At 43.7% G+C, this 17966-nt stretch overlaps 1 protein-coding gene across 2 annotated transcripts in view; it reads left to right on the plus strand.

Moving 5' to 3' along the window:
• wnt7bb (wingless-type MMTV integration site family, member 7Bb) overlaps positions 1-17966 on the plus strand; it is a 36443-nt gene that overhangs the window by 12827 nt on the left and 5650 nt on the right. For both annotated transcript variants that reach the window (XM_030427216.1, XM_030427215.1), the window contains exon 3: positions 14491-14762. In XM_030427216.1, the coding sequence (XP_030283076.1) occupies positions 14491-14762 (272 nt within the window). The remainder of the gene's footprint in view (positions 1-14490; positions 14763-17966) is intronic.

The raw sequence follows: 17966 nt of genomic DNA on the forward strand, positions 1-17966 counted from the left end.
AGTGGTTCAGACGATCTGGTTAAATTGAGGACTTGAAACCAGTGATTGCTCACGTTGGACTCGCTGTCTAGTAATATTGACTTGCCAACACGTCCCAGCAGTTATGGTCAGTAAAAAACTCTATCACAAGTAATTATTTTCCAAACTAGGAAATCAGTGCTTTATTATTTTTTTCTTAATGTAGCTGCCGTTTAACCCTGCTGACACTGGCACATCTAGAACTTATTTTATTACCGTTTCTGACTGCTGGATGGTGTGTTCAAGTTTCTCTTTCAGTCTGGGTTTAGCACTTACAAAGAGACAAGTGTGTGTATATGGTAGATATGTTGCACTAAAAGCCAAATATACATACCCAGTTAAGACAGAAGTGTGTTATATTGTTCTTGTGCACGTAAAATGTTTGGAGGATGCAAAGACAATGGGAACGTTCCTTTAATTCCGTGACTTCTTGAATTCACACCACGTCAATGTGTCACACAATTGCATAGTCATGGTAGAAGTGAAGCTACCTGGAACCTGAAAACGCAGCAGACAGAGCCAACCAGAGACGGTGAACGGTGCTGGCTCAAGTATGTGTGTGCTGACCAATCAGAGCAGACTAAGGAATTTGGGAGGAGGGCCTTAAAGATACAGGAGGTAAAGCCGAGTGTCTCACACAGAAGGGAAATACGGTGCTGCTTCACTGACCAGCATGAGCATCATACATTGTCTCCTTTATGTTTTGTCCCACAGAGGATGAATCCTGTGTGAAGCAGAACAATAGTTACATACTGTGATGTTAGTTTTAATATACATTAAATGAGTTTCTCTGCAGCTGCACTGATCTCTCACTCTCTGAAACAGGTTTTTAGTTTTGAGAAGACAGGATGGAACTGAACTGAGCTTTTTGTGGATGATGTATTGGGTGGCTACTGGTCATTTATAGGTTTGAATGAGCTCATTCTGCAGTAACATACAAAATTTATGTGAACTTCCTTGAATTATGGCTATATTGACCTTTAGAGGGTTTTTAGAGAGTTCCACTAATTCAGTTTCCCTTTTTTTTCACGATTATTTGCTTTTTCTTTCAGTATATAGTTTTTTTTTTTTCTTTGTCAAAGTTTAAAAGCGTTGCTTTGCTCTACGCTTTAAGATACGATACACGACTGGTTACAGGGGTGTGTCTGGCTGCTGTGGGATCAGGCTCTCCACTGCTGTAGGTGGAATCTGACGGTGCTCTTTCAGTTTAGCAGTGTCCCACTCGGCCATCGTGGGAGACCACAGACACCACAGCTACTGCAGAGCTCCTCTGCCAGTTAGACGCTGTGGAAAAGTGGCCGATTTAGCGTTTTCTCTCAACACCTTAATGTCAAACTGCCACCAGCGTGCACGCAGCATGCGCAGTTGCGAGACTTTCCAGCGTTTGCCACTCATGACTGAAGATGTAACCATGTTTTTCTGACCATGTCTGTACGTATTATGGGATTCTTTAGCATGGCATATGAAATCATGGAATACGCCCCTTCAACAAAATGTTCCGATCCCTTCTCCGAATCTGCAAATTCCCGCATCATCATAATCAAGTGCAGGGGAAAAGCTATTCCCGTTCTGCTCCTATTTAAGTTTTTCATTCAAATCCCCCAAATTATGAACACTAAACCTTTCCCCCCGCTCTGTGATCCAGTCTTAGTTTTGGACTGGAGGGAGGAGATGTCGGCATTTTTTCAAGAACTAAAGATCAGCCGACCGCAAGTCTAATGCATTCTCTCTGTGCTGCCTGCTCTTGGAGGCAGTCTCTCTGTTCTGGAGCCACTCCATGGTATTACATTCGCTTTCCAAGAGAGCGCACATTAATAGTCGAGTTATTGAGCATTACAGAGCCTAAGATATCTTCATTTGGGAGAGATGATTCAGTTTCAGAGGCTGGTCATTTGATAGTTATGTCGCTCTACTACTGTCGACAGAAAAGCGTATTCAGTTCAGGCGATGGCTTTCGGCTGGCACCTTCCCTGCTGCCTGACGCTCCCGCGGAACACGAGACTTGAGGCTAGATGGATTGATGGAAAAATGGAAGCATCCCCATTCTTGTTGCAGCTCGATCCCTCAACAGTTTCTCTGTTTTGCAGAGAGCGCTGGATGCCTCATTATGCTCTCACTGACAAATTGGAGAACAACACCATAAACTCCTAGTGAGATCTGAAACGGGCAATTTGAGCGCGTCTCTGTTTCCTCCGCAGAAGCAGATTTAGCAGTCCTCCCCTCGTGCCCTGCTCTGGTGTTGGCACGAGTTGGTACCTTCAGTCTGTAAAAATGTGGAATGAATTATCCCTCGCTAACAGAAATGGGTGTTATTGAGTGGTTGGTTGCAGTCTATTAAGAAGTAATAATAAAATTAGAGGCAAATCCGTCAGCGGGTCAGGCGGAACGGACGGACGGGGGGGGGGGGTTCAGGATAAGAATGGCAAACGTGGTCAATCCTCCAATCATAGTACTTGGCCTGGTCCCTGGGTGAATCACTCTGTTTTTAAATATTTCTGTCAAGACTGATCACAGGGCTGCGATTTGCTGATGCTGTTTTATTGTGCATATTTAAGTGTGTTCGCCCACGCATGAAGTGCATCGAAAGCCCCTTGTGGTTTCTGTTACGCATCTCTCATAATTTGTTTCCGTGTTTTAGACCAAGCGAGTGATCTTTGCCCCGCGCCTCAACTTTAACACACATAAAGTATCATGTAAACACATTTTCCCCCGTTCCCCCTGCACATTTATACCTTTCTTTGATGATATGTTTTGATTGAAAGCACCTCATCTTGTGCCCCCGTCAGACATTTCTTTGGTCAGTCACCTGTAATGGAGATGCTCCCTCACTTAAAAGACCCGCTCATGAACACCTTACCGGCTCTCTTCGAATCGCAGTGCACTTGATGTCAGCGATTAGGGCTTGAAAATGGACACCTTTCAACGGTTACACTCAGCATCAAAGGCCAACACTGGCCCCCTTGTCGTGAAACGGCCTGCTCTGGTTACTCTCTGTTTGACTTTCCAGCCAGTTTGTCACCGTCCTGATTCATGCTTTTCATCTCAAAGAGGTTTCTTGTTGTGCCGGCGATGAAATATGACAAAAGTTCAATCATGCTGCCTCTGGCTTATTGCACAAGAATAGATGCACTTGAGCAGGTGAACCCTTTTGCTGTAGAGGGTTTTTATGACTGTGTATTTGTTTTAGTAGTTCTGAATAACATGTTTAGATCGTAGCAAAAAGGGGCTTCAGAGAGGACGCAAGGAAAAGCCCATTCTGTGACCTACATCATCGCTCTCTCTCTCTCACTCTCTCTCGCTCTCGCTCTCGCTCTCGCTCTCTCTCTCTCTCTCTCAGTTACCTCAGGTGGGTGCACAGTTCTTGCAACAAGCTGTGCTGCATGACTAGAAACTGTGAAAGTGGATGAGAAATGTCTGTCTGATCGTTACAAAGAACCAATGCATGAATAGTAAAACAAATCCCAGGTCAATATAGACTAATGTTTTGCAACACAACCAGCAGGATAACTGTTGGCAGCGTAAGTTTCTGCAAACCACAGACATGTTGAAACACTTCTTTATGCAGCGAGTTTCCTTAGGTTTAATTTTCAATTTTATGTTTTGACAATGAATGTTATGCTCTGGTTAGGTTTAGACACGAAACCCACTTGGTGAGGGTTAGGAAAACAGCATGTTTTGGAGACCAGAACCAGAATACGCTGCAAAACACGGCCGGACATGTCCCGAGAACTCGTTAAAAAACATCCGGTGTTGTAGCCACAAGCATCCCTCGAAATTTCCCCATGGCCTCCTCAGAAATATCCCCTGGTTTCACACTTTGAAATGTTGAGACGCAGTCTTGAAGTGCGGTCACTATCTTGGCAGCCTTTCTTGCCTCCAACTCCACCACTCTCCCCTTCACCTCACGGCATGAAAGTCAGGTTATAAACATGTAATGTGAATGTGAGTGCGATGACACATTTTTGCAACATATCTGTAGAATGCAGAAACGTTAACGGCCGACAAATTATCCTGGTGACTGGAATCCATGTTGTTACGCCTCTTGGCATGTCTGAAAGATGCATAACGTACCCCCTGAACATCTGAGAAAGCCTCTGTAACATGTGGTTAACATTGTGAAATGGTCAAAGTTTAGTATGGTCACACAAAAACATATTAGTTAGGTAGAGGAGAAGATCCTGGTCTGGATTGAAACTTTCTGTACGTGACTTAAGTGGTGTACATGGTGCACGTGGCATTTAGTCCACAAACTGCCATCTCCTAGGTGAAAGTCCTGTCCTACACCCTGATAGCGGTTTGGACCAATAAATCTTGTTTTTTCCTCATCCTAGCCAGTCCCTACACCCCTCATTCAACTGTCTCCTCTTGGCTAAGCAGTGTGTGGTGAAGGCAATGGGGCAATCCACCTGCCTGGACTGCAGGGCTGCAGGGCTGCAGGGGCCAAATCAGCGTCTAGTCAGATAAAGGATGTTGAAGTCAGCAGGTTCATTGAAAACCACTTGTGTGGAAAGAACTCCCAGACAGGCAGGTACTTGATCGGGGAGCTGGAGACGCAGAACTCCTTCGGGCAGAGCTCGCTCTCACAGGAGGGGAAAGGTCACTACAAACAGACATAACTCAGTACCGAGGTTGGTTTTTGTGTCTTCAGTTGAAACAGTGGAGGAGGATAAGTGCAAAGAGGACATGGCTGATAGAAGTTTTTGGATTTGACTTTGTGTTTTACATTTCATACCCTTTTTTATGTGGCTGGATCTGTTGAAACCACGCATACAACAGTATTCACAGGCAGAACTGAGTCAGAATGATTTACTACACTGAATCAGGTGGAATTTAATATTATTAGAGCCACAGTTGTAGTTAATGATTATTATCCTCACATTTTATTTTTTGCTGGGGGCTTAAAATAGCCGTTAATTTGCTTTTCTTCCCACATATCTAGCATTTCTCCTCGCACACGCTGTGCTACAAGCTCCCGGTTCAAGGACAACAAAATACTTGCAGTTTATAAATGCATTGGCGGAGCTCCTTCCCCTTCTCGGAATCAGTTGATGGTCATTTGTGGTGAAATCATATCCCTGCAGTATGCGAGTACAACATCGCAGTCCAACCTAAGTCTAATAATGGACGGACAAGGAAATCTATTCACATGGCCGTGTGGTTCCATTCATGTTTTGTTTCTTCATTCTGACAAAGTGGAAGGAAATGCAAGTTGAAATATTAATTTTTCGAGCACCAGCTGAAGTCCTTTTTTTAAATCATGTGGTGATGCCGTCTCAAAAAAACAGACGTTCAAGTTAAATATCAACTACAGGATAAACATACTTTGCTTGAAAGCGGATACGTCAGTTGTACAGTGTGGACTTTAGCCACCTACGTTGTCCACCCAGAAATAATTAAAACAGATTTATTTACATCTCATAGATTAAAGGCTACCATTGTTAGGGAGTGAAGCTTCACTGTTCACATTCTTGCTTGCAGAAACTGCAACGTTACCTTGTTTGACTTATGAGCCTTGTCAGTTTAATACCCAGGACTAGCTTAATAAAGACAGTCAGAAAGTCATTCTTCAGAACTGGGTTTTTTTTTCAATAGCACACAATTGGATACTTTGACACCGGTGAACTCTCCCAAAACACCATCAATCATCTCTCTGTCGCCGAGGTTTTTCCCTTTGTGGGATTAGTTTCTTGTTGGTTGTGCACCCCGCAGGGAAGTTGTGATTATCAGCACAGATATGTAATCAGTTATCCCAGATAGATAGCAAATACTTGCCATAATCATACAAGGATGCTCTATCAAGGCTGATATTGCATAAGATAAATACAAAACATCTGCGATGCATGGTAGTGCTGCACTACCAGCGAAACTGTAGATCCAGCCTAGTTGCCAGGATAACATGCCCCAAACCACAGATGTGTTCTAAGGCAATAAGGCTGCCATGGTTGTAGTCTTCGTTTTAAAATAAAGGGCTAAAAAAATGATATTTTCCTAACCCTAACCAGGTGTTTTTTTTGTCTAAACCTAACCAGAACATAAGCACAGCATTGTGGCAAGAGAAAAATAAAAAATTTTACTGAAAGTAACGTAAAGTTTCAACATTAAGAAATGTCAAGTTTTCAGCTGATCTGTGGTGTTGCATAAACGTATTTTGCCAACATTCCTTCTGGCGACCGGGCTGGCAGATTCACTCCCGGGCTGCCAAGAACTCGATGCAGATAACGGTGTTGAAGTGATGCGTGCGTTGTGTTATGGTGGAGCGGTGGTGGATAAAAGGCCTATTTTTCAGCCCATTATCATGTGGGTAGCCGTAATCCTCCGTGCCCTCTTCTAAGTAAGTTCAGAGAGAACAGAGCAGCTGTAAATAGCTGTGTGTGTGTGTGTGTGTGTGTGTGTCCAACTGTGTAGGATCTTTCCTCTAACTTTATCTGATAGGAGAGTCTGATGTGTTGTTGTTCTACAGTGTGTGGGCTGTGGTCATCACGGCTCAGTAAAGGTCATCTCTTACTCTTTCTCTCCCAATGTTTTGCCTCACTTCCCTTGCCCACAACATGCGTCTGGATGAAGGGTGGGGCCTCTCATCCTATGCGAAAACCGAACAGCGCTATCGTCGCCAGGCCCCTTTGCTTGTTCATTCATCGGCTCTGTCTCTGTCTCAGACTGTGTGGGTGTGTCGGGAGCTAGGGTCCCTCTCCTTTCCCTCGCCCCTCTCCCGCTCACTCTCTCTGCTGCCCACCCACCGTCTGTCTGCTGACGTGGCCCGGGGTCGTTCTGGGCCCTGGCCCTCGGGCCTCTGTGTGTATGTGTGTGTGTGTGTGTGTGTGTGTGTGTCTGTGTGGGTGTGTGTGTCGCTCGCCCCTCCCAACCTCGCGGTGATGTGTTATCGGTGGGATCTGCGTCTGTCTGTGTCTGCCAGTGCCGCTAGACGCAGGAGGAAACAGGATGCGAGAGGATCAACTGTAATCTCACAGCGCGCTTTGTTCCACACAATCCCAGGCCGATCACTGTATTCTCTACACGCAGGGCCGCCACTGGACATTTACATGTGCCAACAATCACACTGCTACTGGCCCACTTAGGTAAGAGCGCAGAGAGAGAGTGAGAGTTAGTGGGTTTGAGGCAGAGAGACATCGGCAGGAGGAAGAGGATGTTGAGAGACCTGGGGCTTTATTTGAGGGTTTCAACGAATGTCAACGAATATGGAAATGTTAGGGCTGGAGGTTTCTTTTGTAATGAGAAAGGAAACATGTCATCAGTGGCATATTTGACTCGCTGATTATAGTGATGACGATAATGATATCTTCAACGATATGATGAGGGATTGATATATATCTCGGTAAATATGTTCCCATTGAAGATGAAACAGAGTCAAATGGGATCGAAATTGAGGAAAATCCTCAACAATGTCCTCAAATGAACTTGGTGATTACCATGTACAGCACATAGACAGGCCTACATTTCCAGATCTGAGCAGGTGAGGTCCTGATTCGGTCTCATTATTAGGATGAAAGGGTGGGAGAAGGATTTGTGCCTGTTTTAGCAAGTCTCGGTATTCAGTCAAAAAGCTTTATCTCCACCTCAGGGAGATCAGGGAAGAAAAAGGATGCTTTTGAGATGCTCCCTGCCAGCCCAATTTTCTATGCCTGGGAGGCAGCTTACTTAGATTCTCAGCATTTAATACCGGCACCGTTAAATACCCTCATAATTGTTTTAGCTTTACTTCTCAAAGCCCTCCTTATTATATGAATCAAACATCGAGACCCTACAGCGAGCGCCTGTGCCAAAGAGTGTCACTTCCCCGGCTCCATGATGTGAGTACACTGAGAATGTGGAGCCTAGTTCTGGTAAAACAATATTATTTTATTGTACAGGAACACGGCTGTGCTAATTCCTCAAGCTGCAAACCTCACAGACCACAACTTTGTCTATAATTTGCTGGGAGCATATGTTCATAGCAACGGTACATAAAGCGGAACGGAAAACAGTAGTAGAGAGCGCATTAGTCAGTTCAGTGATTGGTATACAAAGCAAGGGGTTTTCCTCCAACTTTCTTCCCCTTCATGGGGCCCTGGAGTCACAGTTCCAGCGCCGTCTCGGAGTTGGTTAGAGCTTGTTTTCAGTGTTTTGGGTGTCATAACTGTATTATATATGTACAGGCTGGAAAAATAACTTTTTTTATGGAGTGTGCATGAACTAACCAGTGGTTTAAAAAATCCTCAAAGTGTATCAGATTTCTTTCTCATTCACTGTTTTGCAAAAGTCTTCGGTGGTATGTTGCCCCGTTTTTTCGACTTTTATCTTACATACAGTTTTGCTTTTTTTAAATGAAGAGTAGGGACTTTCTTGGCTCGAGTTAAAGTGCAGTTAGGCAGAGCGAGCGGAGGGAAGACAAAGACAAGTCTTCAGCTGGATTTTAAAGTCAGCGACTCACACATACAACCCCAGAAAAAAAATACTTTGGTTATCTCCCTTTCCACCATATAAATATAATCGACTTTTAATTGAAGCGTCAGGTGACACGTCCTCTACATGAAAACAAGTGTCCTGTCCTGTTTACAGCACAGCATCACCACAAGTGTAAGCACTCCTGCCCACCAGCAGGTGACACTTTCCCCTTGGTTCACTGTGGTGCCATTTGTCCGTGACAGGACGTCCTTGCGCCTAATGGATATGAAGCTCCAGAACTCCAGTGTGTCGTCGCGTTGTCGAGATGTCATTTCTTATGCAATCCAATCCTCCTCTGTCCCCGGGGTGTGAGTGCATGTCCGGGACGAGGGGGCCTTTAAAAAGCTTTCCCCTTCACTGCTCCACCAACAGGCTCGTCTTGTGTGGAGAGAGGCCATTCAGCTGCACTGCTGGGTTCTGCCGGTCTGTGTGTGTGTGTGTGTGTGTGTGTGTGTGTGCGTGTGTGCATGTGTGTGTTTTTTCCTCTGGCTTGACAAGACCCCTACTAGTATTCAGGCCCAAACTACCTCTCTCCAGCCCTTCTGAATTTCTCCTCCTGTCGTCTTACTATAACCAGTCCTCCTCACCTTTACGGTAATCAAATCGGATCGTGTCTACATGCTTAACTCCGGCACACTTAGGCGGCAGACCTTCTTGTGGGCCTTTGCGACCTTGATTGTCCGAAAAGTTCTGTGGCAATATATGCTGACACAAACAGGGAAATTGACTCGAGATGTCAGAAGCTTCCTCAGTGCCAGAAACTCAACACTAACAACATCGCAACATATGCAGTAGCTTCTCTGTGCAGGTAAGTTTAGTTACCCAGAAATCCAAACTACAACTCAGAAAGTATGTTTTTGTTGCCTGTATGGTGTCTCGCCAGCTACAAAACAGTTTATTTAACTTTATATTTCAACCCTTTCTCTTATAATGTGAGACACACACAACAAAACTTGAGCTTTTGGGATGGAGCTCTAGCCTCCACACACCCCCTTCTCCATGATCCTTCAGTATATCTTTTCCCTTCTTTCTCCCTTGTCAGCAACATGGCCTAACCATGGCCTGAGAGTGGTGAAGGAAGCGAGGCCTGTTAGGGTCAGTGGCAGGGTTACTACTACATCGGCCGGCCTATACTACAACGGCACTGTATAGTGTCCTTGGTTGTAAATCTCCTGTGCTGTGTCATGTGAAATTTGTCTAGCGGTGTGCCTGCCTCCGGCTCTAAACACAGATTGCTGTCTTAGCGGCGAGCCACTACATCCAGAGATTTCTTTTTGTGTCCTGCTTTTCGGCAGATGGTCAAAAGACATGACGGGCATTGCAGCAGGGGCTAGTGTCCAAAGTTATGTGGTCAGTTAATGTGAAGGCCAAGGCGCACTGAGTCAGTAGCTCTGCTACATCTCTGGTTTTAGCCCCTGATACACGAAGGTTGCAGGATAGTTTATGAACTCTTGTACCTGTTCTGAGTGAAGCAAAGCTGATCGTCTTCCTTCCTTTTTTCTTGGATAGTGTAGCAGACACTTGCCACTAAACTCCATTAGACATCTGGTTTAATATTCCCCCATTCTTCTCTCCTAGATGTTTCCAAGTTCATTGAGGTTTTTCTGGTCACTCCAATTTTCCACTGGCAGCGAGCGAGGCTATCCCAGGGTGGTTCCTCCTGGAGGACTGTCAGGACTCTGGGGCCAGCCTCTGTAGGGCTTTTCGGCTGCTGTTATGGGTGCTTTTTCTCCTCCGCATTTCATCAACCGCACGGCTGTTCAGCAAAGCTCCCTGAGGGAGTAAAACGATGTTGCACATACAAACATCCAACAAAGAACAACGGAGCATTGTTGTATGAATTTTCCCGGTTTTGGTTATATTAGTGTATTAGTGTCGTAGAGTGCACTCAGAACCAGAACCTCTGGGTTTTTTGATAACTGTCACTTCAGGGCACCTAAATGTATTATCTATTCATTCATTGGTTTTATGGAGTGGAGAATGGAGTGAATACAAGATCTTCATTTTTTTATGTTTTTTGATGTAAAGAACTATCACACATAATATGACTGAATTGCATTGAATGGGCAAGAGAGATACTTATACCCAGCAGCAACATTTTTTAAAGTGCTAGAAATCTGATTTCTGATGTCGTCTTTGGTCCATTGCACAAAGAAAAGAGAGGGTCTTGATCGCCACAGTTCCATGGTTGTGTAATTGGCTTTCATTATGGCCAAGCAGAGCCTTGGCTGTGCCAGACCCACCAGGGGGTGACAACCAGTACAAGCCCATCATCATCATTTTCCCCATGAGCTGCACAACTCAATGGGCCCAGAAATGGGCATGCATCTATGGCTGAGGGAACCACCCTTTCTCTGGAAACTGCCTTTATCCTGTTTTAAACATTATAGTGACGCTCTGTTTGTGCGTTTATGTGCAAATGTGTTTTTAACAGCGCATGTGTGTGAGGGTTGAGGGCAGTGTGAGTGTGTTGTGTATTTTTATTATGTGGCCGGTCACACTGCGCGCATATGTTTGCGTGTGAATGCACACACTCTAGTTGTGTGCCTGCGTCCGTGCATGTGTGTGAGGTGGGGGCAGCAGAGTGTTACCACAGGCTGGTGGGGCACAGCTCTGCTGCTAACCAAAGAAGCAAGTGGTTGTGAGTCAGTCCCCACCAGGCAAACCTGTGGCCATGGTATTAGGGCTGCAGCGCCAGTGCCAAGATAGGAAATTAACAGTGGCTTTGGGTGAAAACGTCTCTGAGAGTTCAGAAGAAAATTCCCTCGGGACCAGAATTAGAGGTGCAAAGTGCCTCTGAAGAAGGAAGAGGAAATGAAATAAAAAACAGCTGCAAATGACTGCATGTGAGTGGTTTATTTAGAAGTACTTGATGCAAATCAAGTTTTAAATGCTGAAAAAGCTCCATAAAATCAGGCAATAGTCAAATACAAACCCCAACATGTACACACATTTCACTATTCTGCTTTATGCACAGCAGTCCTGCCGCAGCTACATTCCAGCTAACGCTAGCAGCCTTGCTTCTATGTAACCGCAATGACTGGGCCCGTTAAATAAGGTAAAATAAGCAAAAGATTTTACGTCTAGTAACTCTGAAAATTGTTAAAAGTTTATTTGGTCAGGGAAAATAACACAGGCCGTACTGTATGTGTTTTGTTTCCACATAATTTCCACTTTATTGTTGTACTTGCTGCTGCTACAGATGTAAACATTTCCTCCACTGGCTCATTCTAGGATATTATTTCTGTTTTTGGTGGACGCAACTGTAGGCATGTCTGCAATATCTGACAGTTTATTTATTGTAGTTATTGAATGTTTACAGAGTTCACATTCAATTCGTTTGGTTTGTCACCGGATCAAAACTGTTTCTAGTTCCCATTTCTGCACAGGACGGTTTGTTTTGAATCCATTCCTTTTGAAAACATGTACATCTGTCACTTTTCAAGGCAACATGTAGTCCAATATAGTGCACTACAATTATAACTGGTTAATATCCAATAATAACTCCTAATTCATCAAAACATATTGCAGTTTGTGTTACTGATAAATCCATCTCTGAGGGATCTTTGTCCACACAGGATTTTAAAATGCTCTGTGCTCCTCACGCCCAAATCGTCTGCAGTGTGAAGTGACATCAAGTCACGGTGTCCAGAGCACTCCAGTCGCTGTTCACATCTTCACACACATCACAGTGAAGTCTGCTGCCAAGCTCATCTGACAAGCTTCTTGGCTGTTTTCTCTGAAAGCCATTCAAGACATGATAAATCATCAAGAAGCTTTTTGGCTCACTGAAGTACAGAAAAAAAAATGCATTTCACCTAGAGAGATTCCAATAATTGCAACTGAGTATATTACACAACATACATCAAAAGACTTGCAAAACATTCCTCTGTGCTCTGCGGTTAGCCTTGTTTCTGCCGCTTGGTCCCTTCCAGATTACTGCCAGTTGAAGGGAGGCCGGGGTTTTAATAGCCCACAGTCTGTTTTAGACCAGAGGAGGCCTTTTAAGCCAGCCCTCTGTGGCCATTAGGAGAGGAAGAGAGGACTCTGAGATATTTAGAAAGGAAGGAATGGTATGGCATGGCTGTTATCAGCAACCTTTTGGCTAAAAGTGTAAGATAGTCCTTTGGCTCCCTCTTCATCCTAAATCTGTTTTTAATACTTCACAGAAGTGATATTTGATAACATGATTCCATGATGAAAACATCCATTTTGACAACCAATGAATCATTCATCAAAGATAAATGTTTCAAATGTGTCTGTTTTTTGTCTGGATGTGCAGTTTTACTCCATTTGATATAATTCTTGATTGAGTATGTTTGGGATTTGAACTGTTAGTCTGACAGATTAGGCAGTTTGAAGACACCGCATTTGGCTCTGGGGTTTTCTGGGGATATCATAATGTTATTTATTTATGACATTTTACTAACCAAACAGATCAATCAATTAATTGAAAAAATCAATGTATCAATTAACAGTCAAAGTTACCATCACTTGCAGCACAAATTTCACCAAAACCTCATTCTCTGTTGTGCAGTTTTTGCCACAAGCTGATTTTACGACACAAGTTTTTTGCGTTAAAAAGTGATAGGTTGTCTCCTGCCAGCGTAGAGTTGACAGAGATGAAATAAGTTGGTCGTCACACATTCTTCCTCGCTGCCCTCATTGCTTTCATCAGAGGGCAAGTTGCAGGTAGCCTTGCAATGACTTTAAAATGACAAATTACCCTTCCGTTACTGTACGAATAGCTCTGTTCGCAAATCCATCAGGCCATCAAGAGAAGCTCCTGACTCAGAGACTGAAACAACGGGCCACCATGTTCTTTTTATTTACCCTTACATAGTTCTACAGAATAAATTCACTTTTTGTGTACACTTTCCAGTATACTGTTTAAGAAACTGAGGAATGTTTTTCTTATGCTACTGGGACAAAAACTGACTGAGCTTTTGAAGTGGTTTGGCGGAAAAAGTTTATTTTATACTGCGGTCAGAAACATCGACCCCAGAGGATTAATTATTCAAGTGCTCATTAACATTTACAAGTACAAGTACAACTGAACTGTACTTCCTCAACTCTTAGAAACCCACTTCTTGTTACGTCTGTTTATCTGACCATGTGACCCCTTTAATCTAAGGATTACATTATTATCTAAGATTGTCACATAGCAGGACTTAAGTGTAACACAAACACACAGGTAAAAAATACCTCCTCTTTATGTTTATCTGCTTATCTCATATGTGCCGTCTTGGTACCATCTTGCTCTTGCACCCCACAGTGTCTCCTCTGTTGTTGGCGAGCAGTGTGAGTGAGGCAGTGAGACCTGCAGACCCCAGCTGTTTGCACAGTGTGGGCAGCAGTACAAGGTGCTCCTGTAGAGGAATTCAGCACTTTGGACAGCACCTAGACCAGCTCTCCCCACACTGGAATTCCAGCATCGCTCTCTCGCAGGCTGGGCCCAAGGACTTTGCGGTCGGAAATGTGACCACATTTCTACCAAGGTGCAGGAGGGAAGCCGTTTAGGAGAGGGGAAGGAAAAATTGGGAGCTTATCAAGACGATGCAGCAGACTGCTCACGATATCAGGGTCAAAATCTCTGCCGCGTCTCATTATGCAACTGGAGTGGCGCGTTGAAAGTTTGCTGTGGTGAAGGTGGCAGTGGATTGGTCCAATCGAGAAGTTTTCATTTTTTCGCTTTTTCAAGCTGATATATGAAATGAACTTGAGTTTAAGGTTCATAAAACAAAGGTAGGAAGCGTCACTCTCGTCCAATCTGTCATTTGCCCCTGAAAAAAAGTTAATATGGATCTTTAATGGTTATGATGGGTGCTAAACATGTCCGCTGTAAGTAACAAAACAGCCTCAGAGTGTCAGTTGATTGATTATTTCCTATTTTATTTCCACTCTCCATTCTGTTCTTCATGTCAGTCCTTTGTGTTTCCCTGATCCTGCTGTGTTTGCCACCATGTCCACCATATTTTCTCCAGCGTGACACATGTATTTCTTAACAAAGATCTCTCTTCTCTCTTTCAGGCAGTCGGGAAGCGGCATTCACCTACGCCATTACAGCGGCAGGGGTGGCACATGCCATCACGGCGGCATGCAGTCAGGGCAACCTGAGCCAGTGTGGCTGCGACCGGGAGAAGCAGGGGTATTACAACCAGGAGGAAGGCTGGAAGTGGGGAGGCTGCTCGGCCGACATCAAGTACGGGATCGAGTTCTCTCGCCGCTTCGTGGATGCCCGCGAGATTAAAAAGACCCCACGGCGCCTGATGAACTTACATAACAACGAGGCAGGGAGAAAGGTAAAGAGGTGTTTCGTAATCTCAGATACTCTGCCGCGAGTGTTTTTCCAGGAGTGATGAGAAGAGAGCGACGGCAGAACCACTCTGAATCAAGTTTGTTTGAATGAACGGAGGATGTTATAAAATTAGGCAGCTCATTCCACCTTTTAAGAAACAATGATCTGATTTAAAGGATAATTCTGATTAATTACAACTCAAATTTGTGTAGTTTGGATATCAGTTATTATAACATGGTGCTCTCCAAGCCAAACTCATTTGGAAACCCAGGCTGTTAGTTATAAATATCCACATCAGTTCAAAGACGGACTCTCTTGTTTAACTCGGAGCGATCATATTTGCAGTAGATTTTCCTGTGCAATGAGGGATTGCTACCAACGTTATGGGTGCTTTTGTTTTCATCTCCAAATGTAGTTGTTTAGATAATCTGGCTAAACTGGTAAAACTGTAAAAGTTTGTTTACAACCTGGCAGATCATTTTACTGCTCGTGTTTCTTGCCTCCACTTTGTCGAGGCGATGTTGTTGCTGTGCTCCCAGATCTCTGCAATTACAATGTTAACAAAAGCGATATAGAAATGCTTGAAATCAGACCCAAGCTGCGCCAAGGTGGAATTATCTGTTAAATGAATCCTTGGAAAGAAGTTGCACAAAACGGTCGCACTCCAAAGACGCAATGCGTGTGCTGATGTGTTCCCTTGCAGCATAGCAAACAGTCCCAGATAAAGAGCTCACAGATTCACAATCATGTGAAAAAGCACTGTGATTGACCAAGCTGCTGATTGATTGATCACCCAGTTTGCCTTTCAGCAGCTCGTTTTGCTTCAGCCAATTATTGATATATCTTTCCATTCTAAGAGGGCGTCTTTTATTTCTGAGAGAGTGTGTTGGCAAACTTCTTTATGGGCATGTTTGTTTGCTATTAGTCATCCCAGAACAGTCATGAAGCGAAGAAAAAGAGAAAAAGAGGGAGAGCATGAGGGGTAAATAAAAGAGAAGAGATGATGTTATGTTGACAAATGCATCTAATTAATAACTTGGGCTTATTGTGTCCACTGGGAAAATGAGGCCAGGCCAGTGCCTTGCCAGATGGAGGACTGCCATCCCCTCTTTCCAGTTCCTTTCATGGAATTATGAAGTGTAAAGTCAGGAACAGGATATTATTGCAGTTCTCTGCACAATACCAAAACATGTCACTGCCATTTGACTGCGTCTATTCAGGGTGTGAAAGCAGGCCGACAATGCCGGTGTTAACACAGCAGACTGATAGGGTCTCTGCTGCATGCCAGGATGCTGGCATGTTGAACTGTCAGGGTTGGGGTTGGCACTGTAGCTGTTCTCACTCTGGGGCTTGGAAAGTCAGAACGTAGAAGGATGTGCAAAAGTCAGATTTCCCCTTTGCTGAGACAGTAGGAAGCTGGAATGTTTCTTACACTTGGAGGCTGTTGAGGATATAGAGGTCTGAGCCTTAGCAGGGTATAAACATGGTTTGTTTGACCCGGTTTACAATTAATCACGTCATGCGTCTCGGGTGGATGGCTATCAAATGTCAATAAATTAGTGTGAAATCCAAGTAGCATTCAAGATGGGTTAAAATCACATTGTTCAAAACAACGTGGGTGAAAAAAAACTTCAGCCTCTCTTATAGTCCATAAATGTGATTTATCCATGCAATAGTGTTAGTTTATGGATACTCTTGCATAGCCAGACCACAGCGCTGGCATGGTGCTGGAGAAATGTCTGGCTTGTTTGTATTTCTTTAGCCGGTCACAGTTGTCGTGGGCGGTGCAAAGCCCAGGATGCAGCAGTAGTGCACCTCCAAAAAAGTGTTTCGGGGGAATTTTATTTGCTGGAACATTTGCATGTGGTAAGGTGAGCCCTGGCATTAAATCGTAAAAGTAAAGGTAACAGCTGCTAGTTTGTTTACATTCATACGGTTAGCAACTAGGTTACGGTTAGGTTGCCATTTTCAGTGTGTAGGTTGCCATCTTGGAGGTTTGCCGTAGAGATAGCTATTTTAACATGCTGGTAGCAGAAAGGGAGTAAAATGCTGACTCATCTGGTGAAGTTAATAGCAAACCTAAGATTTAGCGCTGGGCTTTCGTTGTGGCCAAACCTTGTAATTACAACATGCTCCAAACATTTTTTTACTTTAGGCTGACATTGTGAATGAAGCGGCTAGAAAACAATGGATGAAGATTTTTGAGCATCACATATGACTGTAATAAGTTATTGGAATTGTATTAATTCAGTCCAATAACATTTGTAAAATCTAAAAGAACCGCATCTTGAAATGATCAATTCCTATTCAAATTAGCGGAGCGCTAAACCAGAAGCAAGCCAGAAGTAAGCCAGTCATCCAGCGGAGGTCTATAGCATGCATGCTTTATGGGCTTAGTCATTTTATAGTCAATCTTGTTAGCTTCAAGTAGCACTGAGCAGCATTCATTGGAATCAATGTGGCTCCACCTCCGACAATCTATCCAGATTTACCTAATAGATTCATGGTTTATACCCTCAATCGAACTAGTTTTCTAGATATTTTTCACCTTAGGGAGGGTAAGGACAACCCCAAGGTATTTCACTCGAGTCTGTTTGTTTGTTGGTTGGTTGGTCAGCAGGATAACAAAAATGGGTCTCTCAGAATAGACCCCATTTATTTTTGATGCAGTTTTGGATAAAGGGACGGATACACTCTCACTTTCTTGAACATTGTGAGATAGGTCTATAGTTTTTTGGAATTTCTCAGGGAATATACTTGGATGTTGATGTTAAAAAAGCAGGCATAATTAGATAGCTTGTATCTATGAGTGAGTAAAATTTCATGCGGATATAAGGGGATTGTTGGCAAGTATGCACTCTACTGAGTGCCATTCTTGTTACACACAGTTTTTTTTTTAAACTAAATTGCCACGGTACATTGTTTTTCTTGTGTACTTGGCTATCAATAAAAAGTTTCATGTAGCCTAAATTATCCCCATCTGGACTGGAGTGAAGAGCATGATTTGCATTTTGCCTGGGAAAACTTAGATGGACTGACGTCAGATTTGCGACCCGACCGACAGAAAGTGTGTGTGTAAATATGTGTGAATGAGTTCTTACCCAGTTATTTAGAGCAGAGTGTTGTTGTTTTATGCATAAGATTATTGTCCCCATTCTGCTGAGCTTGATTTGTTGGGAAAAAAACAAAGTGTGTTGTGCAGATCTTG

This window comes from Sparus aurata, chromosome 8, assembly GCF_900880675.1.
Source record: "Sparus aurata chromosome 8, fSpaAur1.1, whole genome shotgun sequence".
In the NCBI taxonomy this organism is placed as follows: domain Eukaryota; kingdom Metazoa; phylum Chordata; class Actinopteri; order Spariformes; family Sparidae; genus Sparus; species Sparus aurata.